The 23,400-nt window shown below is 37.7% G+C and overlaps 2 protein-coding genes across 2 annotated transcripts; one reads left to right on the top strand and one right to left on the bottom strand.

The window, feature by feature from the left end:
- Positions 1-8,060: 8,060 nt before the first annotated feature.
- Positions 8,061-11,957, bottom strand: LOC135087321 (keratinocyte proline-rich protein-like). Its single transcript, XM_063982118.1, has 3 exons — positions 11,769-11,957; positions 8,623-8,967; positions 8,061-8,579 (listed from the first exon to the last, which is right to left on the bottom strand). Exons 1-3 carry the CDS (start codon positions 11,955-11,957, stop codon positions 8,061-8,063), a joined length of 1,053 nt encoding a protein of 350 aa, XP_063838188.1.
- Positions 11,958-17,744: 5,787 nt separating this feature from the next.
- On the top strand, positions 17,745-19,823 carry LOC135087320 (uncharacterized). Its single transcript, XM_063982117.1, has 3 exons — positions 17,745-18,004; positions 18,092-19,052; positions 19,759-19,823. Exons 1-3 carry the CDS (start codon positions 17,813-17,815, stop codon positions 19,821-19,823), a joined length of 1,218 nt encoding a protein of 405 aa, XP_063838187.1. The 5' UTR covers positions 17,745-17,812.
- The last annotated feature ends 3,577 nt before the right edge of the window (positions 19,824-23,400 follow it).

Below are 23,400 nucleotides of genomic sequence, written 5' to 3'. Positions count from 1 at the left end.
CCTAAATACTTAGAGCCGTATCAATCAAATCTTAAAAATTATTGACAATGAAAATGATCGATATTTAAATAAATAAATAAATCATTTATTTCCTCAGAAACATGGTAACAAAATGGTCGATAGAAAATGTCAAATCCAACATGTTTTGTCCGGGATAGGCATGCAACTTTTACAAAATTAGAATCTATTAATATTGCATAAATTTAGTCTTGGATACATTAATAAAGAGGTTATTACAACTCAGCCATTTTGCAACTTTATCTACCGTATTATTAATGTCAAATTCATAATTAGTAATGTCATTACAAGTGATAATAATCGAAATATCATCAGCAAATAATATTGTTTGAAAATCATTTTGATTATCTTTTATAACGTGGTGCTTTTGCAAAAAGTCTCTTTAAACTGTTATATCTCATGAGCATGTTAGGATAGTACCGAATCCGAATCTTGAATGAGCCGTGATAGCAAAATAATAAAATGACCATCACAATAATTACTTGTTAAAACAAGCCACAGAATAGCCTCTGAGTTCAGCAGACATTCCTGGAGCGGGAATTTGTCAATCCAAGCCAAGGGCCTCTGAGTTTGACAAAAGTTCCGTATTCCTTAGTGCAGTTGAAACAAGCGATGTGTTTGGCCGCTGAGTTTGACAAACCTTTAGGATAGCAAATTACCTGTCAAAACAAGTCACGGAATAGCCTCTGAGTTCAGCAGACATTCCTGGAGCGGGAATTTGTCAATCCAAGCCAAGGGCCTCTGAGTTTGACAAAAGTTCCGTATTCCTTAGTGCAGTTGAAACAAGCGATGTGTTTGGCCGCTGAGTTTGACAAACCTTTAGGATAGCAAATTACCTGTCAAAACAAGTCACGGAATAGCCTCTGAGTTCAACAGACATTCCTGGAACGGGAATTTGCCAATCCAAGCCAAAGAGCCTCTGAGTTTGACAAAAGTTCCGTTTTCCTTAATGCAGTTGAAACAAGCTATAGCAAATTACCTGTCAAAACAAGTCACGGAATAGCCTCTGAGTTCAAAAGACATTCCTGGAACGGGAATTTGCCAATCCAAGCCAAGAGCCTCTGAGTTTGACAAAAGTTCCGTTTTCCTTAGTGCAGTTGAAACAAGCTATGTCTTTGACCGCTGAGTTTGACAAACCTTTAGTCAGAAAAAGCTTATGTTAAAACCTCTGAGTCTGGATAAAAATAAATAAAAAATGTTGTCCTTTTAGATTAACGAGACCGCTAGCTCGAGCACGAGCTGCTTGTCAGCATGGCCGTGATAGCGCGAATGCGAAATTATACACAAATAAAGAAATATAATAAGTAGTTATTTGTTATAATAATAATTAATTTATAATATTTTCTATTATTACATTAAATTCATTTACTGTAATTAATTATTCACAGTATTGTTGATTTGTGAGTCTTAAAACACTACGTAATATTGTAAAGAGAAACAAGACGAGCGGCTTGCTGCAAAACAACACCTGCACTAAAACAAGTTTACGTTGCACGTGCAAGCCCCACCTTGCGGGGAGACTCGTTATAAAAGCGGCAAGCCGGCCGAATTGATTCATTCTTATTACGGACACCGAACTGTGAACATCTAATAAAAGTATCAAAATGAGTCATCGTTTTACTGGCGCCCTACGTCGTTCACGATCTCAGTCACCTTCAGATGGACTTCCATGTACAACCCTCACCAGCTCCTTCTGGTTGGGCGGATACCCGTCCAGCTCTAACATATATATAGACACTGAGCCTTGTATGCGAGAGGGTAAAGAGTATATGATATTGCCGGGACTATATTCGATTAACAGTGGTAAAGGAACGGTGGTGATTATTTCGTTAAATTCAGAACCATTCGTGTTGCGTAAAGGAACTCTACTGGCCCGTGGTATAATGTTATCTAATATTATGCCAATTTCTCAACATCCAAACAACAAAATACTGACTGTCAACTCAATAGAAGTCAATGATGGTATAAATCCTTCCGACACACGGTGGGCTGATATTAGAGCTTCATAGACTTAGCGTCGCTCAAAAATCAAGTGTCTAATTTTGAAAAAATAAATATGCCAATGTGTTCCTCTACCAAAAAGGAATATTTTATGTTATGTAACGTTTCTTGATAAAGTTATTATTTAATAAGTTATTGACAATTTCCTTTTTTTTTTGTATGGAGCTCAACATTTATAAATAAATAAATAAATAAATATCCTTGGACATTTTACACTGCGCTTCTAGTCCCAAACTAAGCAAAGCTTGTACTATGGGTACTAGACAACGGATATAAACATACTTAAATACTTTTTTTTAGTAAATACATACATATTATACATAGAAAACACCCAGTCCAATACAAACAAATATGTTCATGCACACAAATGTTTGTACTGTGCGGGAATCGAACCCGCAACCTCCGGAATAGTAGTCCGTTTCGAACCACTACACCAAACGGCCGACTATTATATTTATTTTTATTTTATTCGTTATTCTTAAGCTTTCTTAAGAAATTGACTTTTGTATTATGTAATGCAACATATAAGCTATGTTATCACCAAGTGTCGCATTTCGGAAATCTTCGGAACATTGTCATTTTGGACTTTAAAATAAAAAAAATAAAAAATTTAAATAACTGCCAAATTTTGTAAAAATAACTACGCCAATGTGTTCCTTTGCCAAAAAGAAATATTTTATGTTATGTAACTTTTCTTGATAACGTTATTATTTAATAAGTTATTGACAATAATTACTTTTTTTTTGTATGGAGCTCAACATTTATTTTTATTTTATTCGTTATTCTTAAGCTTTCTTAAGAAATTGCTTTTTTTATTATGTAATGCATCATATAAGCTATATTATCACCAAGGGACGAATCCCGGAAACCCTCGGAACATTGTCATTTTCGACTTTAAAATAAAAAAATCGAAAAAGAAAACTGCAATGTTATGTACTTTCTTCCGTACTACCCTAACGAGGTGAACTAAGCGCATTTTTATAGTGGTGTTCCCAGGAGGCCTAATCCACATGATTACTAAGGTTACTAAAATATAATATTTGTTTTATGGAAATTAAGCCAGTTTGAAGTTAAGTTTATTGGTTAGACTCAAGAGCCACTTTCTGAATCTACAAAAGTAAAGCTTTCTATCTCAGTATCAGCCTAGATATCAAATTGATCATTTATAGTGGACTTTTTGGTGGTGTTGAAAACCTTTCTTGATGGCAATTACGTCTAAATTATTCATTTATTTTGATATGGCTTTACAAATATCACATCGCTGCTTGTGTAGAGCTGCCATTTATCAACGATATTATTTTTCTATCTATCAAGTGAGAATCAGTTATTACGAGATTGTTTTGCTTCCAGAATTACGATCTATTAAATTTTCAATTTCCGCGTCCATTAAGTTTTTTCATTGATAACAATAAAATAGGTCGATAATAATTAAATGCAGCTTATTTTGAATAAAAAAAAAATGGGTCTCCTTCATAAATTTGAAAAAGAAATGAGTCGATAGTAAAAAGTGGACCTAGAAACCTTATTTTCCCTTATCCATTTTATCTGGAGACATCAAACCGAACGTTCATTTGGGCACTTACAAGTTGCCCTAAAACGCTAGAATCATCATTTTCGCAAATTTTGTTTCGCAGACCAAACTATACTACGTACATGGAGCTCTACATACGTATATGCCTGCAAGCATACAAAATTATTGCTCACGGAAAAGATATTTACTTCCAATCAGAAAGTACTACACCACCTCGTTAGGGTAGTACGGAAGAAAGTACATAACATTGCAGTTTTTTTTTTTTCGTTTTTTTTATTATTTTAAAGTCAAAAATGACAATGTTCCGAGGGTTTCCTGGATTCGTCCCTTGGTGATAATATAGCTTATATGATGCATTACATAATAAAAAAAGCAATTTCTTAAGAAAGCTTAAGAATAACGAATAAAATAAAAATAAATGTTGAGCTCCATACAAAAAAAAAGTAATTATTGTCCATAACTTATTAAATAATAACTTTATCAAGAAAAGTTACATAACATAAAATATTTCTTTTTGGCAAAGGAACACGTTGGCGTAGTTATTTTTACAAAATTTGGCAGTTATTTAATTTTTTTTTTTTAATTATTTTAAAGTCCATAATGACAATGTTCCGAATATTTCCGAAATGCGACACTTGGTGATAACATAGCTTATATGTTGCATTACATAATACAAAAGTCAATTTTTTAAGAAAGCTTAAGAATAACGAATAAAATAAAAATAAATGTTGAGCTCCATACAAAAAAAAAAGGAAATTGTCAATAACTTATTAAATAATGACTTTATCGAGAAACGTTACATAACATAAAATATTCCTTTTTGGTAAAGGAACACATTGGCATATTTATTTTTTCAAAATTAGACACTTGATTTTTGAGCGACGCTAAGTCTATGAAGCTCTAATATCAGCCCACCGTGCGACATCGATCCTATGCAAGTAAAAATGGATAATAGCTTGTCATCAGATGTAAAAGACCAACTCTGTGGTCTACTAAATCAATATCGCGATTGTTTTGCATTTAATCTGGACGAACTAGGCAAGACAAATTGTACGGAAATGCATATCGAGTTAAAAGATAATGTACCTGTCACTTATAGGCCCTACAGACTCTCACTATCAGAACGCGATAAAGTCAATGGTATTGTCAACAATCTATTAGCTAACGGAATTATTCAGGAGTCAACTTCAGAGTACGCGAGTCCAATAATTTTGGTGGCAAAGAAAAACGGGGATTCGAGGTTGTGCGTGGATTATCGGGCACTGAATAGAAAGACTGTCAAAGAAAAATTCCCGATGCCTCTCATCGACGACCAGATTGACAGTCTTTCTGGTCAGGTGTTCTTTACCTCGCTTGATCTCACCTCCGGCTACCATCAGGTGCCTATGGCAAAGGAATCAAAACACCTGACTGCATTTGTGACTCCGGATGGCCACTATGAATATAATCGCATGCCTTTCGGACTCACAAATGCACCAGCGGTATTCCAAAGACTTATACTCAAACTCCTAAAATTGCGTCGCATTCCGGGCGTCCTTGCTTACATGGATGATATCATCATATCATCAAAAACTGTAAGTGAAGGGATGTCCAAGTTGCAGCAAGTACTTGACCTTCTGAGAGAAGCTAATTTGACACTGAACCTTGCCAAGTGCAACTTCTTTCGACGGACCATACAATATTTGGGTTTCGAGATCTCTTCAGAAGGAGTAAGACCAGGACAGGACAAAACAAGGGCTGTTACTGATTTCAAAACGCCGAAGAACGTCCATGAAGTACGTCAATTCATTGGATTGACAAGCTTCTTCAGGCGCTTTGTTCAAGGATTTGCAACGATCGCAAGACCACTTACGATCCTTACAAAAGCAACTACAGCTTGGGTATGGGGTGACGATCAGATTCAGGCGTTTTCAAAATTAAAAGAAATTCTGACCACACGTCCGGTTCTAGCCATTTATAATCCAAACTTTGACACAGAACTGCATACCGATGCCAGTGCAAATGGTCTTGGCGGTATACTGTTACAACGCCCAAATAAAGATTCACCACTTCGCCCTGTAGCTTATTTCAGTAGACAGACGACAGCAGAGGAACAACGTTTTCATTCGTATGAGTTGGAGACTCTTGCTGTCGTCGCGTCGCTCAACCGATTTCGAGTTTACCTCCTGGGTATAGACTTCAAAATCTTCACGGATTGTAATGCACTCCGTACCACTTTAACAAAGAGAGACCTGATTCCGAGAATAGCGCGTTGGTGGCTCCTTGTTCAGGAATTTACTTTTACGGTCGAGTATAAGCCGGGTTCTCAAATGGCACATGCAGATGCCCTGAGTCGCAACTCACTTCCAGAGCAAGCTGACCAACCACTTTCAGTTCTGCAGATAGGTGAAGTTAATTGGTTACAATCGGTACAAATGAGCGACCCCAGGTTATGCCATATAAAAGCTGTGCTCGATACAAAATGTCAAGAAGCGAAAGATATCCGAGATAATTACGAACTAAAAGAAGGCAAAATTTATAGAAAAGTAGATGGTGAGTTACGTTGGGCTGTACCGAGAGATGCTAGATGGAAGATCATGCAACAATGTCACGATGAATCTGGGCATTTTGCATATGAGAAGACATTGGAAAAGGTAAGACGAGATTACTGGTTTCCCAGACTCGCTCAGTTTACAAAAAAATACGTTCGTGCTTGTATTGCTTGCGCTCATGCCAAAATACCAGGAGGCAAAAATCAGGGTCTTTTGAACCCCATCCCAAAACCTCACTTGCCGTTCCAATGTCTTCACATCGATCACTTGGGACCATTCGTCAAGAGTAAGCGTGGCAATCTTTATGTATTCGGGATTATAGATAGCTTTACGAAGTTTATTATATTGCGCGCTGTAAGGAATACAAACGATTCAGCTAGGTAGGTCCAATTTCGAGAAGGAGGTCAATCGTCGAATCCAACTCGGCTGGGCAGCGTTCGGGAAACTACGCAACATCTTTTCGTCCAAATTACCTCAATGCCTGAAGACTAGAGTGTATAACCAATGTGTGTTACCAGTGATAACTTATGGCTCGGAAACGTGGCCTCTCACTATAGGCCTTATACAGAAGCTCAAAGTTGCACAGCGTGCTATGGAGAGGGCTATGCTTGGTGTTTCTTTGCGAGATCGAATCAGAAATGAGGAGATCCGTAAACGAACCAAAGTCGCTGACATAGCCCGACGTATTAGCAAGCTGAAGTGGCAATGGGCAGGGCACATAGTACGCAGAACTGACGGCCGATGGGGCAGAAAGGTTCTGGAATGGAGGCCGCGTACCGGAAAACGCAGCGTGGGACGTCCACCTACAAGGTGGACCGACGACATCGTAAAGGTAGCAGGGAAGCGCTGGACGCAGGCCGCTACCAATCGATCAACATGGAAAGCATTGGGGGAGGCCTATGTTCAGCAGTGGACGTCCTGTGGCTGAAATGATGATGATGATGATGAAGGAATACAAAAAGTAAAACGTCAATAAACGTACTCAGAGAAGTATTTGCTCTTTTTGGCATACCAGCTCACCTTATCTCAGATAGAGGGACAAGTTTCACTTCAAATGAGTTCAAAGCATATATTGAATCAATTGGAGTGAAACATACATTAAACGCAGTGGCAACACCGAGAGCCAATGGCCAAATTGAACGATATAATCGTTCAATTTTGGCATCTCTTACAGCTCTTTGTCATGATGAAGACGATCGCAACTGGGACGTTAAACTTGCAAAGGTTCAGTGGAGCCTTAACAATACTGTAAATCAAGGCACGGGAAAATGTCCATCGGAAGTTATATTCGGGAGGCCTACGGTTAATACAGCAGAAGCTCAATTACACGAGATAAATTGTTCCGAGGAGTTATCTGCAGAAGTATTGGATAGTGTACGCGAAAAGGTACGATTAACTATTAGAGATAGACAACAAAAAATGAAAACACGATTTGATAAAAATAGGACAAAGGCGAAAACATATAAGGAGGGCGATCTAGTAATGGTTCAAAAGAATACCAGAACTCCGGGCGAAAGCCATAAATTAGTTCCGCCATTTAGTGGCCCATATAGAGTTACCGCGGTGTTAGGTCATGACCGTTATGAAATAAGTAGCGTGGAAGGTTACTCGAAAAAGAAGTATCGTAATGTTTTTTCTGTGGACAAATTAAAACCTTGGATGAGATTTAGGGAATCTGAATCGGAGAGCGAGTACGGTGATAGCGAGTGATTCTTATCATGTAAATATGTGGATGGAAATGAAATTATTTATTTGAGTGTTCAAAAGTACATTTATTTCATTATCATTATGAAATCTTATACATTATTATTATATTACAATTAATTAGTCAAATTTTATTATTTACAAATGTTGATTGCGAAGATACCTACACATATATTTTACAAAGTTATAACTTAAGTTGGATATAATGATGTCATATAATTTATAGAAGAGTTGCTAAATTAGGGGAACATGTCCTCACTACTCCTATTCCTTCCCTATCCTATCCCATTCCTTAATGAACTGAAGCGAGATGGGCCGCTGAACTGCACGTGTGACGAGGCGGTTTCGAGATGAGGCCGTAGCTCCTTGCGTGGGCAAGCGGTAGCAGCTCTGTTGGATTGAGGCCGAAGCCCCCTGTGTGGGCAAGCGGTAGCAGCTCTGGTTGGCTCAGGCCGAAGCTCCTTGTGCGGGCAAGCGGTAGCAGCTATGGTGGGCTCAGGCCGAAGCTCCTTGTGTGGGCAAGCGGTAGCAGCTATGGTGGGCTCAGGCCGAAGCTCCTTGTGTGGGCAAGCGGTAGCAGCTATGGTGGGCTCAGGCCGAAGCTCCTTGTGTGGGCAAGCGGTAGCAGCTATGGTGGGCTCAGGCCGAAGCTCCTTGTGTGGGCAAGCGGTAGCAGCTATGGTGGGCTCAGGCCGAAGCTCCTTGTGTGGGCAAGCGGTAGCAGCTATGGTGGGCTCAGGCCGAAGCTCCTTGTGTGGGCAAGCGGTAGCAGCTCTGGTGGGCTCAGACCGAAGCTCCTTGTGTGGGCAAGCGGTAGTAGCTCTGAATGACTCAGGCCGTAGCTCCTTGTGTGGGCAAGCGGTGGCAACTCCGGTCGGCCGATGCTGTGGCTCCTTGTGTGGGCAGACGGTGGCAGCTCTGGTCAGCTGAGGCGGTGACAGCTCTGGTCGGCTGAGGCGGTGGCTCCTTGTGTGGGCAGGCGGTGGCAGCTCTGGTCGGCTGAGGCGGTGGCTCCTTGTGTGGGCAGGCGGTGGCAGCTATGGTCGGCTGAGACGGTGGCAGCTTCGGTTGACTGAGGGTGCGGCTCCTTGTGAGGGCAAGGCGTGGCAGCTCGGGGGAATGACGCCGCAGCTTCTCATGTGTGCAAGCGGTAGCAGCTTCGGCGGCTGTAGGCGGCAGCCCCTTGTGCGAGTAAAAGGTGCGGAGAGAAAACGTCCTGGTGTTCGCTAGTTCGCCACTCAGTTCGGGGTATTAATGTGATAAGTGTACCTAATGAGTCAAAGTGCGTTTTGTGTGAAGTGTATTGAAAGTGATTCTTGATTAATGACATTAGTTACCCATAATTTTAAGTATTATGTTAAGCTGTTTATAGATCTCCTTTAATTTAATTATTTTTATGGATTGTTTACAGTATATAGGAACTTTCTAGAATTCTGGAATGGGGTCATTCTATTATGCAGGATGGCCGAGAACATAAATTAAGAATGTATACCTACTTACATTTTTTTTTCTCACGGTCTAAATACCTATGTATTTAAATCTTATTGCGATCAAAATGTAACTTGATTATGATAACATTAATTTAAAGGAGAACAAAGCTATACGATTTGAATTGTAATAATGTGTAAATAATTGCGTATAATTGTTAAAATTCGTTTTACTTAATATAAATCAAAGCAAAATTGATCATGTTAGAATAATTATTAATACAGAGAGGTTGACGTCTGGGACAGCCGTCTGTTCAGGATGGCCGACTGTTAACAATCATAAATAAATTATCTTTTATTTGTATTACGTTCATTTTTAATATTTATAAATAAATCGATTCATCGATGATGAATCGATTTATTAGGTAGGCATTACGAGTTTGATGTCACGTCCCGCGTCCGCCATCTTGATCGGGCCTATTTGCGCTGCGATCGCCGAGGCGTCAACATCTCTGCTGCTCCACGAATATTGAATACAGAAATAAACGGTGTTTGTAAGTACGTTTGGGTGTTTTACTTCTGAACTGTTAAAACTTGTTTTGGAGATTTTTACCTGGAAAAATCACAAGTCTGGTACATAAAGGTTCTTTAAGAACAACTAAAATTCATGTCAATAATAAGTTATTTTTGGGTAATTTCATAACGAGTATAAATTAAAATGTAAAACATGACTGAACTTGTACTTGATCATTAGCCCAATAATAACTCCTTATTTAAAACATGACAGTACATTTATTTACTTATAACCATATTAGCTAACTTGGTCTTGGAACAATGTTATTAAGATACCCTTAATTTTTTTTGCTTACAATGAACTAATTAAATGCTAATTTTAGTTAACTTAGTTTTGAAACAATGTTATTAAGATACCTTTGACCTTTTGTTTACAATTTACCAATGAACTAATTAAACGAGTCTGTTGTTTACTTTGTTATTACGAGTATTCAATTATTACTTAAAATATTTATTTAATACAATAATAGTATGCATGGCACTTGTTATTATTATTTCTAGTTTACTAGTTTAATTATTTAAATTACCATACTCAGAATAGGCATCTGGTTAATGTTAATAATTTCTATAATTATTAAAAGTTATACAAGACAATGGCAGTTAAGGGGTTAAGTTTTAATTACAATAATATTATATCTTAACGTAAATGGAATGCAGTCTGGCGCGGCGCGCAAACATTAGGCAGGTAAAATCTAGTCATGAGTCATCTAGTAAGCGAGTGCTGTTGATCGCCCGTGGCGAATAGAAAAAATACAATGTTTCTCTGATAATATGCAAATGAGCTCGCTCGGTGAATCGTTCTTACAATGTTTGTTTACTATTTAAAGTTATCGAGAAACTGGTAGTACTATTGGCGCGTAGCAAACCGGTTTGTTATTTATGTGAGTTTAGGTTGCGAGTTACGAGTAAATAACAATGCGATTTGCGTCAATAGTTATTTAACGAGATTAAATAGAACAATTGAACGATTTAAATTATACAGGGTTGCTTTCTAATGATAATTAATACTTATAGGTTATTGATATGTGATATTTAACGAGATTAAATTCAAGAACTGAATGATCTAGATTATACAGGGTTGCTATGTAATGTTAATTAATACTTATATATTATTGACTTGTTTTTAAATACTGAGAAAGTTACTTAAACGAGAACTGACGAGACATTTACTATGTACTTTTTATCTATCTATTGGAAACCTAACTTAGGTATAAAGTTAAGCTACGAGTAATTAACGTTACTGGCCTTGTTCTGGATTTGGCCGCGCCTCTTCTTTCTCCCCGGCCGCCTCCTGGTCTGGTCCTCAGCTCGGGTCGGCTCCTCTCCAGGGCCGGACTCGCGCCAGTCCAGGTCTTGTGGGTGGTCGACGGTGTCGACATCGAGGATTTCGGTCCAGTCTGTGGACCGGTTCGATGATCTGGGTGGTGGTCTACACGGGTCTGTAGACACTGCGCTCCAGGGTTTGCGTGCGTTGTTAATTTGGCAGGTTTTGCAGTTCTTGACGTACGTTGACACATCTCTGTACATACCGGGCCAATAATATCTCTGTGATATTTTGTTCAGTGTTTTCGCTGTTCCTAGATGGCCTGCGGTTGGTGTATCGTGGTTTTCTTTTAGAATCTGGTCTTTTTCATTGTTGTTTATGCATAATTTCCAGTCTGATGATGTTTTTGCTCTTGGTCCGTATGCGTGGTTTATTATTTTCCTGTATAATCTGTTGTTTGACATTTTATAGTCCTTGTTTCCGGTTTTTTGTATTTCTTGAATTTTCTTTTGGATCCAGTCTTCTTTTGTTTCTTGTTTTAAGCGTGTTACGTGTTTATTTATTACTTCTTGACTTTTAGGGTTCCGTGAATAGTCTTTTTTCTTGATTGGTTTTTCGTGTGCGAGTTTGATCTTGTGTTTTTTCTTACTTGGTGTTTCGGCCATTTCGTATGTAGGTACGATGTTGGCTTCTGTACTTTTTCTTGACGTTGTTCCCACTTGTTCCTCTTGCTTGGTACTATCTTTGGGCCATTCTATTTTGGCTCCTATTCTGTTCAATATGTCCATGCCGATCAGTATAGTCGTGATTTGTGGATGATATAACACTTGGTGGTTAATTGTTTTTCCTTTTATTTTTATTTCCAAGTCTATTGCTTCTTTAATTCGAGTTGTGTGCCCATCTGTCATGCTAGCTGTTATACTTACTGTTTTCGGTTTCAGGTTTCTTTTCGTGAATTTCTTGTATACTTGGTCGTTGATGTATGATCTTGTGGCGCCGGTGTCTACGAGTGCTTGATATTTTTCGCCTAGTATCGATACATCTACGAAGGGACGGTTATCTTTAATTTGCGGACTTGTGTTCATTGTCATGGCCTGTGTGTACTCACTTGTTTTCTTACAACACTGTTTACTCATTTTGCCGATTTTGCCACAACCGTTACAAAATAGTACTTTCTTACTTCTGCAATCTTTCATGGAATGCCCGTGTTTTCCACAGCTCCAGCAGCAAGTATTTGTGTTGTAATTGTGTATGTATGATGCCGTCTCCTTGTTTCCTTGATTTGTGCTTGTTTCGTGGTGATCATTTCGTGGTTCTCTTTCTGTGAAGCTAGTTTGACGTTCTGCTGTGACATTTTCATAGTCGTTTGCCAGTTGTATTAATTTGCTTACCGAGTCTGCTTCTGATTTCTTGATATAGTACTTGTATTTTGCGTTTGTTAGATTTTTGGGCATTAGTCATTTCTAAATTAGGAAATATTAATGTATTAAAGCAGATTCTTTAATTAATAAAGTTACCACAAAAATAAGAATAATAGTAAGCAAAATCTAGCATAAATACTTTATGCTATATTCCTATCATATCGTATTATACCATGGAAATATATAGGACTATAATACTGTAATTTAATAAGTTCCAAATTAAAAATCCAATTTCAAATTCAAATAGTTTATTCAGTATAAATCCCTTTTCCAGGGCATTTATACACGTCCCAAATATAGCTTGCCCTACCACCACTTCGGGACATCATGGGCTGGTGCTGAGAAGAAGTGGCGGAAGAAACTCAGTCACCTTTGTCAGCCTCTTTTCCAACCAGATACAACAATTTATAACTTACATAAAAATGAATAATCTAGCAGTAATTAAGTCTTATTTATTATTAACATTTTGACGGTATTTTGTATAACCAGTATTTATAATCAAACACACAGAACACAAGTTCTAAGTTAGGTTACGTTAAGACTTAGGTTTTGGTTAGGTCAAGAGTTAGATTTAGGTTAGGTTAGGACTTAGGTTTTGTACCATAACATAACCAGCAACTATTAGCATTGTCCTTCTTTATACTGGTCAACAAACTACCGACCCGACCCCGTGGCATGTCACCATCAATTGGCCAGGTGTCAAAATAATAGCCCTGGCGCAGCCACATAGCCAGGTGTTAATACAATATCACAATAATACAATACAATAACACAACAAGCACAATAATAGTACCAATAAACAATGTACACTTAACTTTGGTCAGCATCACCTCAAAGATCCATCGAGACTGCCTTTCAACGAGGAATTCCATATATTTATACCCATACTCCTACCTTTCCTCTACTCAACTCTGATTGGTCACTTAAGACGACCAATCAGAAAACAGGAAGTTAGATAATATTTAAACGGACCCGGAAGTTGAAATTTCTCATTTTACAATATTTGTTTTTGATCAAAGGATAGTATGTTGGCTTATTAATTATACTTTTAATAATATTTAAGAAATATTAATAATTATTATCCAAAAGCTGGAAATCTTACAATAAATTCTATAAACAGGAAGTTCGAATATATTATAACTAATAATATTAAAACGGACCCAGATTTATTTTTGATTGAATATTAGCCAGTTGGCTTATTAATTTATCAATTTAATTATATTTAAGAAACATTAATAACCACTATTCAGAAGCCGGAAATCTTACAATAAATTCTTATTTGCAAACGGAAGTCTTAATTTTATCTGACAGTTAATATGGCGGCTGTTTGATACTTGGTGTGTGTGATGTTATAGAAAGTTAATAAATAGTGTAGTTACTAATATTAATTATAGGTCACATGAAATATTAATATCAATCAGGTATGTACATAATATAATTAATCTAACACGTTCATGTTTTCGTAGATTCTAGTTATTTCTTCCTCTTTTGAAACTTTTGCGTATCTGCGCATGAGTGTTTGAATTTCAATGAGGTAGTCTGTGAATTTTTGGCGGTGATGTTGCCTATAATTCACTATTTTAGCTAACAGGTCACTGTCACAGCTCACAAATGTCAACTTGAAGAGTTCTATGAATTCGTTCCATGTAGTAAACGAGTTTTTATTATTTCTATACCACAGTACGGTCTTTCCTTTCAGGAATCTGGGGAGCACTTTGAGCACTTTATCTGGCTTGACCTCGCCCGATGACATTAGTTCGTCCAGTTGCTCTAAAAACTCCACTGGGTCGTTGCATGTGTCAAAACTTATGTTCCATCTTGCCGTTATGCTTTCAGTCTGATCTATGGTGTACGACATGTTTGGTTCTTGGTGCATCTCTGTGTCTTCGAAATCGGTTTCTGACTCACTGTTTTCGGTGGATTTACTGGCGGACTGGATAGGTTGACAGGATTGCTTGGTTCTGAGTACTTCTGTGAGGTTCTGTCTCAGTTCTTGTACGGTTCTGTTCTCCGTTTTTATGTTTCTTCTTTTGCACTCGTTCTCAAGTTCTGTCTTCTTGAGTTTGTATATCCAAGATGTCGGTTCTGACATGTGTGATTATCAATTTGGTGCGAAGTTTTGCTTTCCTTTTGGTCTTTCGCTTGTGTCTAGCGATCTGGTGTTCCCTGTAGGTTCCGTGGGTTATTTAGTTGGGCGCCATTGCAACGGGGTGTCTTAGCTAGCTCAGTCTGACACCCCGCTGTTTAGTACTAAGTCCCAGTTCGCCTTCTGCGATGAGGGATGTGTACCTATCCAGGATGCCTACAGGGATATTTGACCAAGGAAACGCACAATCAATAACACAATGGCACTTTGTAATTCAGGTTCCACAATAGTTTACTTATTCTAGTTTCACTGACTCTAAATTACTATTATTTAAATAACGAGCAAGTTATTCCACAATTGCAAGTCTACTATGACAAGAGGGATAGTGACGTGCCCGGTTCACGTCCCGAAACTAGTTTTCGTATCCGCGAGAGGGGCGGCGCCCTGTGCGAGGTTTATCGAGTGTTAGTCTGGATACTTATAACTAGGGGGGTAGGATGTGGTCCGATTAGCTCGAGCCAGAGACCGAAGCCTCGATAGTGAGCGCGACCACTGGGGAAAGGCGTTGGACCTACGGGGCGAGGGGGTGTGAAGTTCAGGAAGGGTGGCAGCGGGATTGCTACCGCAGGTTCGGGATGAGTATCTCATGCACTACTCGGTAAGGACGAGAACCGGTTGGCTATCAACGATAGAACGTCTCGACACGACGCTTTATGGCGCCGCGGATTAGTGACGAGGTATCGGATCAAGCCAGAGTCGAACAGTTAGGGTTAGTAGGGAATAATGTGGATAGCTATTCGCTAGGGACTCTGTGCAATGCAGCCGAGGGAACGATAGACGCGCGCGCGAACGTCTGGCTGTTACAATGGCTCCCGAGCGAATGCTAGGCGCCCGCGGTCGCCGCCGTCTCTTATACAGGGTGTTTCTTGTAAGGTGTCAAGCCGAAGGCAGGTGATAGGTGAGGACTAGACCTATCGATTTCACCCCCATGTATGTTCTACGATTTTTCATAGTTTAGAAGTTATCGTTAATTTTGTGATTTTTTCAAATTGTATGACCCAGTAGGCTTTAAATTTTTTTATCTTTTTTTGGATCGACTTTTGTCAGATTTCTTTTTTTTGACAGATTCCCTATTAATTGCAGATTTTTGAAAAACATAATCAACTTCCTATCTTTGATGCAAGATACAAAATTTTTGCTAGAAACATAAAAAATATGCTTTTAGCGGAACATTCTAAAATTTTCAACTTAAAGGTTTGAAAAAAAAAAAGAACTTCCATAGGTCCAAAATAATTTTAAAAACTGCACAGTTTTCTGAACTTTTATAATAACACAAAAAAACATATACTTAATAGGCCATTATTTTCTGTAATCGCTCCACTCAAGTGGCAAGTTGGAGATTCCGTTACATGTTTTTGACTTTCTTAGGACTAAGTAATGTTTGCAATCCCTTAAGTTTACGTTATGTAGAACACATTTAGAGACAATATCTGAAAAGAACATTTTTTATCCACAACGAGGAAGCTCTTGCCCTTCATCTGGTATACAATAGGGAATATGAAAATATTGATGAACTGCGGACAAAGCTGACTGAAGCACAAAACCAAATTAAAATGAAGAAGAAGGTTTTGCAAAGAATTTTTTTGCGTCGTTGTCGAATGTGCATTCAGGTTAACGGCGGACATTTTGAACATTTACTTTAAATTAAATTATTACACCCATTTTTGCTCACACACACACACACACACACACACACACACACACACACACACACACACACACACACACACACACACACACACACACACACACACACACACACACACACACACACACACACACACACACACACACACACACACACACTCACACACAAACTCTTTCCGTTTCTCTCACACTCTTAATATGTAGGTATATCGAATTTAATCGTAAAGTAACAACCACCACTGTGGTCTAGTGGTAAGGTCACCTATTTAGGACAGTCAATTCCTCTGTGGTTTAGGATTCCGAGTGAAGCTCGCTGATCATCCATCAGTTTCCATCAGGTCAGATGAATGGCAAGAGATTCCTCGTTGTGGATAAAAAAATGTTCTGTTCAGTTATTGTCTTTAAATGTGTTCTACGTAACGTAAACTTAGAGAATTGCAAACATTAGTTAGTCCTAAGAAAGTCAAAAACATGTAACGGAATCTCCGACTTACCACTTTAGTGGAGCCACAGAATACATAATAGTAGCAACAGAAATTGCACTCCTTTGTGTAGGTAGGATCAGATGCCGGCATTTTAACGGTAATAATAATAATGCAAAATATCCAACGCACATGGTGCATTCGAAATCGCACCTTACTACTACGCTCACAAGAGCGCAATTTTTTTGTGTTCAGAATTGATCTACCTCACAGCTCAAGCGTCAGGGTTGTATAAGCAAAGTAAAATAAATAAAAACTTAATTTTAAGAAGCATTTATTGTATTTACGATTGGTAAACTTTAATCTAGTGGTGTTTGTATAATCGTACCATCTCTAAAGTACCTATTAATAAACTTCAGTGTTGCGATAATTCGAAATTGGACAAACAGTTTTAAAAGGTGTAGTGTCGGAAAATAGACACGGTGAAGTAAAGTTAATGTTTTGTTAGCTAAAATAATTTTTTTGCTACAGTTTTTTGTCATGTGTTTCAAAATTATTTAAAAAGTGTAGTTTTTTTAATTATTTAAATCACTACAGTTAATTATTATTCCTAAATATTACGATTTTCCATTAAAGAAGAATAACAGTGCTGTTGGAACAATAAACCTTGATTGCGACGATGATCGACCGAGCATGTATAGAAATACGCGTGTGCTCACCGGCGCGTGGCGGCCCTGACTGATTTGCAACTTGAAGTTGTCGCGCGCTGTAGGTAATTGACAACATTTCAAAATTAACAAGACCCTAAAACAAAAATACCATTTCTTTATTTTCCTGTCCTGAGTACTAATATATTTTTTTCATATTTTTTTATTGCTTTATTTCTGAGAAAAAAAATAAAAACGAAAAAATATGTGATGACGTCACTTATACGGTTGAATGAGATAGTTACCTTTGCCTACGCATTCACGTTTTTGTTGAAAAAAAAAAGTACAAACAAAATAAATATGTCAATGTCACAGTGTCACTTGAAGTGGAGAACAAGTACGAATGGTTAATTTCGTTAGATAATAAAGGGGATTTATTCTGTTTACTGAGTGACTTTTGAGTCGTATTTTGTCAACAAAATGAATCCTAATGAAGCGTGGATGCCAATGAAGGATCCGAAATATTGTTTCTTACCAACCTGCAAAAACTGTTCAAGAGATCATCAGAAAGCATTTTTTGCGGTGCCTAGCTCCGCAAAACAAGAGTGGTGCAATGCTGTGGGTATTACATGCCCTAAACGCGTTTTATATATATGCGAAGATCACCTCAATGTATGTAACTACATTTTTAAATGATATTATTTTAACATTTCTATTAGTTGTGTTTGTGACACACTGATATGTTTATTATTTTTTTAGTTGGAGGAAGATGTGGAGAACTATAGGTATTGGAAGACAATGAAAGTGCGACCAAAGTTAAAGTCTCGGCTACCAGAATCTCTTAGAATAACGCTTTCAACGGATCATCAAAAAATTTGTGAACCTAGACCAAGCACATCTTCTGCATCATCTACACAATCGAATATAGGGGCATTTTATAATAATCCCTTAATAACTAAAGCCAGCAAAGCAGTACAAGTGAAGCCAAAAACATCAGATCGAACTACTTATTGTGCCATTTACAAAAAGAAAGAACAGAAACCAGAAGTGTTTGAAGAAGATTATGAGATGGAAGAAGTTTTACCTTCAACTCAAGGAAGCACCACCTCTGCTGAAATCTCAGAAACTTCATCTGTGGTTGTCACTAAAACTACAAGACAGGGTAGAAACTTTATGCTTAACCTGATTGAGAAAAAACCACAAAACTACATAGGTTTGCCAAAGAATTATTATTGGTTGATTGAATATTTAGAATTAAATCTAAAAATAAAATCCTTTCATATAATAATCACATTATATAAAATTAAAAATAGCACACCCTTTTATCAAATTTCAGGCATGTTTGAAGTGTCACTAACCACATTATGGAGAATTTTTTTGAAGACATTGTGTACTTTATCTAAGTTCTTTAAACAATTAATATTTTCTCCACGTGTTTATGAAGTCAAAAGAAACTTGCCAGCCTCCTTCAAAACAAATAAAGAATATTCAAATGTTTTTTGCATTATCGATTGCTTTGAAATAGAAATTGAAAAACCATCAAATCCCATTGACCAGTCTCTAACATGGTCACAGTACAAAAATGCTAACACTTTAAAATATTTGATATCCGTAACACCTGATGGTTTTGTTAACTTTGTATCTGTTGGCTTCGGTGGACGTATATCTGATGCCAATATAGTAGAAAACAGTGGTTTTCTGGATGTGCTCCCACCCAAGTGTAATGTATTGGCAGACAGAGGATTTAAGCACATAGATTCTATACTGAGTAGAAATCAGAATAATCTACTTCGGCCACCCAGTGTCTTAAAAAATCAAAAGTTATTAAGGCAGGAAGCTATCAAAAGCAAGGTCATTGCCAGTCTACGTATTCATGTGGAGAGGGTGATAAGAAGAGTGAGGCAGTTTAAATTATTGAAACCACATTCTGTAATAAATAATAAATTAATTCAACATGCAGATGATGCAGTTATTGTGGCATGTGGATTGATAAATTTACACAGCTCTATTATTAAGAATTAATTAGCTTTTAAATTTTGCTTGTCACATATCGTTAAAATTAAAGCCTATAATGTTATTCTGATGTATAAACAAAAATGCAGTAGTTTCATCAAAATCCGTTCAGTACTTTTTGCATGAAAGTGTAACAAATATACATGATCCCGTCTCTTACATAACTTTTCATAGTTTTGTCACTCATAGGGCATTTTATTTCTATGACAAAATCAGAACAAATCCCGTCAGGTGAAACTCCAATAATTGGGGAAATTAAAATCAATCCTGTATGTTGAATTACTCCATAGTCTTTTTCTAACTCATTGATTACTACTTTTTCTAACAACTTGCCCCTTTTGATTGCTTTTGTCTCCGGCACCTTGTATCCACCTAGTATGCTTTGTACTAACGCACCGTTCTCTGTTTTGCAGTGAATGGCTTCATAAATTCTGGACCCTGTCACTCTGCCTTGACGCATAGAATGCCACAGTTTTGATTCTGCTTGAGCTTTTGTAGCTTCAGCAATGCTTTTAACCACATCTTCAGTTAATGTTGTGGCACAAAATGATTTTAAATTGTCATAACTGTGATCATAAAATTGGTGGACAAACTGCAGCACCAAATTGAATACCGTAAAGTCATTTAATGTGGGCTGTTGATTCCCACAGTAATTTAAAATCATTCCAGTAGTCAGTTTTCGCCTCTTGCATTCTTCAGAGAACATAGACAGATTGACACTTATGTTTAGATTGTCCGGATTTTTTTTCTTTTTGCCTATGTTTTTGGCTAAGATGAACTGCTGGTCACCTACAGCTCCAGCAAGTTTTGGTTTACTCCAATAGCATGTTGTTGATGTAGTAGAAGGTTCATCAGACCTTTTTATAAGCCAAATGGCAAAACAGATTGCATGTTTGCATCCTCCTGCAGAAGCTGCACAGTCGTTGCATTCTACCGTGACTATCTTTTCGGCAGATTCGTCAATGACAGCTGAAACTTGGTACAACTTCGCTTTCACTTTATGTTCGGGTGTTACCCTGCATTTAACGGTGCATGAGTTTCCTTCTCTCTTGATTTCTACATATCCTACGGCTGTGTCGACATAGGCTTCCCGTGATGCTAGTAATGCCTTAGCACTACGTATCTCTGCAACATTGTAGCATTCATTCTCGTGCATGTACTGCAATAGCATGAAATAATCGACTTTCGGCAAATTCCTGCTATCGGCAACTAAATATCCTTCCGAAACTTTCATTATGTTTTAATACAAACAGAATGAGGATAATATCACTTGGAAATATAGGAAATAATCAAAATAAATTGAAAAATTCAGACGCCAACGACTAAGTAACGAGTCTGACAGCCAATCATGAATGACATTGACAATGACATATCACAACTTTCTTTTTGTCGGTCAGAGTATAGCAAAGGCATCACCTGCGTTCAACCGTATGTATGACGTCATTTGGCGCTTACGTCTGTTTGGAATGTACCGAACTTCTAAATAGAATTTACTAATGAAAAGTACATTATTTTGCAAAATGAAAAAATATGGGTGTCCTAGTTTTGTATCTACTTTCATTTAAAAGAATAAAACATGCATGTTAAAAATATGAAATGTTGTCAATTATCTCGGCTCGGCCGGCATAGGCAAGTGACGGAGGCCTGGTGGAGCGATTACAGAAAATAATGGCCTATTAAGTACATGTTTTTTTGCGTTATTATGAAAGTTCAGAAAACTGCGCAGTTTTTAAAATTATTTTGGACCTATGGAATTTCTTTTTTTTTTTAACTTTTAAGTTGAAAATTTTAGGATGTTCCGCTAAAAGCATATTTTTTATGTTTCTAGCAAAAATTTTGTATCTTGCATCAAAGATAGGAAGTTGATCATTTTTTTCAAAAATCTGCAATTAATAGGGAAACTGTCAAAAAAAAAGAAATCTGAGAAAAGTCGACCCAAAAAAAAGATAAAAAAATTTAAAGCCTACTGGGTCATGCAATTTGAAAAAATCACAAAATTAACGATAACTTCTAAACTATGAAAAATCGTAGAACATACATGGGGGTGAAATCGATAGGTCTAGTCCTCACCTATCACCTGCCTTCGGCTTGACACCTTACAAGAAACACCCTGTATTAGCTCGGTCCGTGCGGCGTGCGGCCGCGCAGCCGTAGGGTTGTCAAAATCTCTGTGCTGGGTGCTAGGGCTGTCGATGCGTCGCGGGGCGCGTCACAACTTCTTTCATTTAAATACAATAATACCACCGCACGGATATCGGGCTCGCACAAGTCGCACAATACATACTTCGCTCATCTTCGTGTTTCGGGCGTCATCGGCGCTCAATCGTGGATCATCGATTTTCTCCATTCATCAGTCCGATTTTGCTTCCCACGTTGAGAGGTTGCGCGCACGCTCCGCGAAATCTAGCTCGTATTTAGAATTCCTAGTACTCAATCGCTATTTCTTTATTTCTTGCCTTGTAACATCAACTTTTCTCTTCCTCTCTGCTTGATAAATGTTTTCTAATACATAAACTTCTTACTACCGTGTTCTATCTCTGTAAAAATTTGATTTAAAATAATAACGTAATTTAATTTCTATCGGCGTTTAATTTAAATTCCCTGAACGACTGTTAGGCTGTTAGTTAGGTTCAGGTTAAACTTCCATTCTTCATAACTTACATAAAATAATTCATCATCATGTTCGTGATTATTTTAAATGAACTTAATTTCATTACTTACACGAAATTACTATCAAAATGTATTGATATTCTTATCGTTTTAATAATAACGATTGAGCTACTACAAATCATTTGCATTTGAGTATTTTGGAAGCTTGCTATAAGAGCATTAATTATGATAGGACGGATCTTTAGTTAACAAAGATCTTCGGTCATCGAATGTGCAAATTTGCGATTTTTGATTGTTTTCTCGTGCGGTTTTGAGTAGTTAGTGTGTGAACGTGTGATAGTGAGTGTGGTAATAGTGAGTGAGTGTTAGGAATATGCCTAACGATACGTACAGTGCTCGTGAGTAGATACGTAAACATGGTTTACTGTTACGGGAGGGCACGTGGAAACGCATCTGAAGTCGCATCGGTAAGTACCTAACTCTAAACTTAAAGGACATTCCTTTTTAATGTAGGAAGTGAATAATCTGGTAATTTTGTGTAGAAAATACTCCCGCCGTCGCGGTAGGTAGTGGCGGAAAGCGCTCCAATACACTCACACACACATAGGAAACAGCAAACTAATTTAAAACGAACTTTAACTTTAGTAAGTCAAAGAAAAATACCTATTTACACTACCAACTTTGCGTATCCTTCAGTAGACTGTCCAACATGATAAGCGAGCGATCCGCGTAGCTCGATGGGTGCCCGTGCCACAGTAAACGTATATTGCATTATTGCGAGCCATAGTACAGTTGATGTTGCACGGAAAATATTCGCTAAAAATTCCACTTTCGTTTGTAATTTATTTTTTGGTGGATAATGCGTTTATGTAAGTCATAATATATCACCTAAATAAATATGGCGAGTATTGAAATCAACACCCTGTATATTCACTACTGCACTCGTACTTTTGTAACGGTACAACTAAATTAAAACTCGGCCATCATGCTGAATCAAAGGTGCTCACGCGCGGCTGTCCCCAAGGATCGGTCCTAGGGCCCTACCTTTGGAATTTGGGTTTCGATGATTTTCTAGCATTACCATTACCCGAAGGCTGTTCGTTAACCGGGTACGCTGATGACGGTCTCCTTTTAATAGAGGCTGACACTAGATCAAAGCTTGAAAATCTAGCGGATACATGCTTGAATTTAATATCTCAATGGGGTGACAGGAATCGTTTGCAGTTTGCCCCTCACAAAACTTATCAGCTTATATTAAAAGGTAATCTTAAAGTTTTGCCTCGCATTAAATTCAATGAAATAACTGTTAAAAAACGGGAATCTGTGTGCTATCTCGGACTAATTTTAGAGAAAAACTTTAGTTTTGTCGAGCACATTAAACAGATCGGTGAAAAAGCTAAAAAGAACTTTTATGCCTTAAGTCACATTTCAACCTCGACGTGGGG

The sequence above is a fragment of the Ostrinia nubilalis genome (assembly GCF_963855985.1).
Source record: "Ostrinia nubilalis chromosome W unlocalized genomic scaffold, ilOstNubi1.1 SUPER_W_unloc_1, whole genome shotgun sequence".
Classification (NCBI taxonomy): domain Eukaryota; kingdom Metazoa; phylum Arthropoda; class Insecta; order Lepidoptera; family Crambidae; genus Ostrinia; species Ostrinia nubilalis.
The sequence above is the reverse complement of the archived record's forward strand: the minus strand, read 5'-3'. Positions and strand labels throughout refer to the sequence as shown.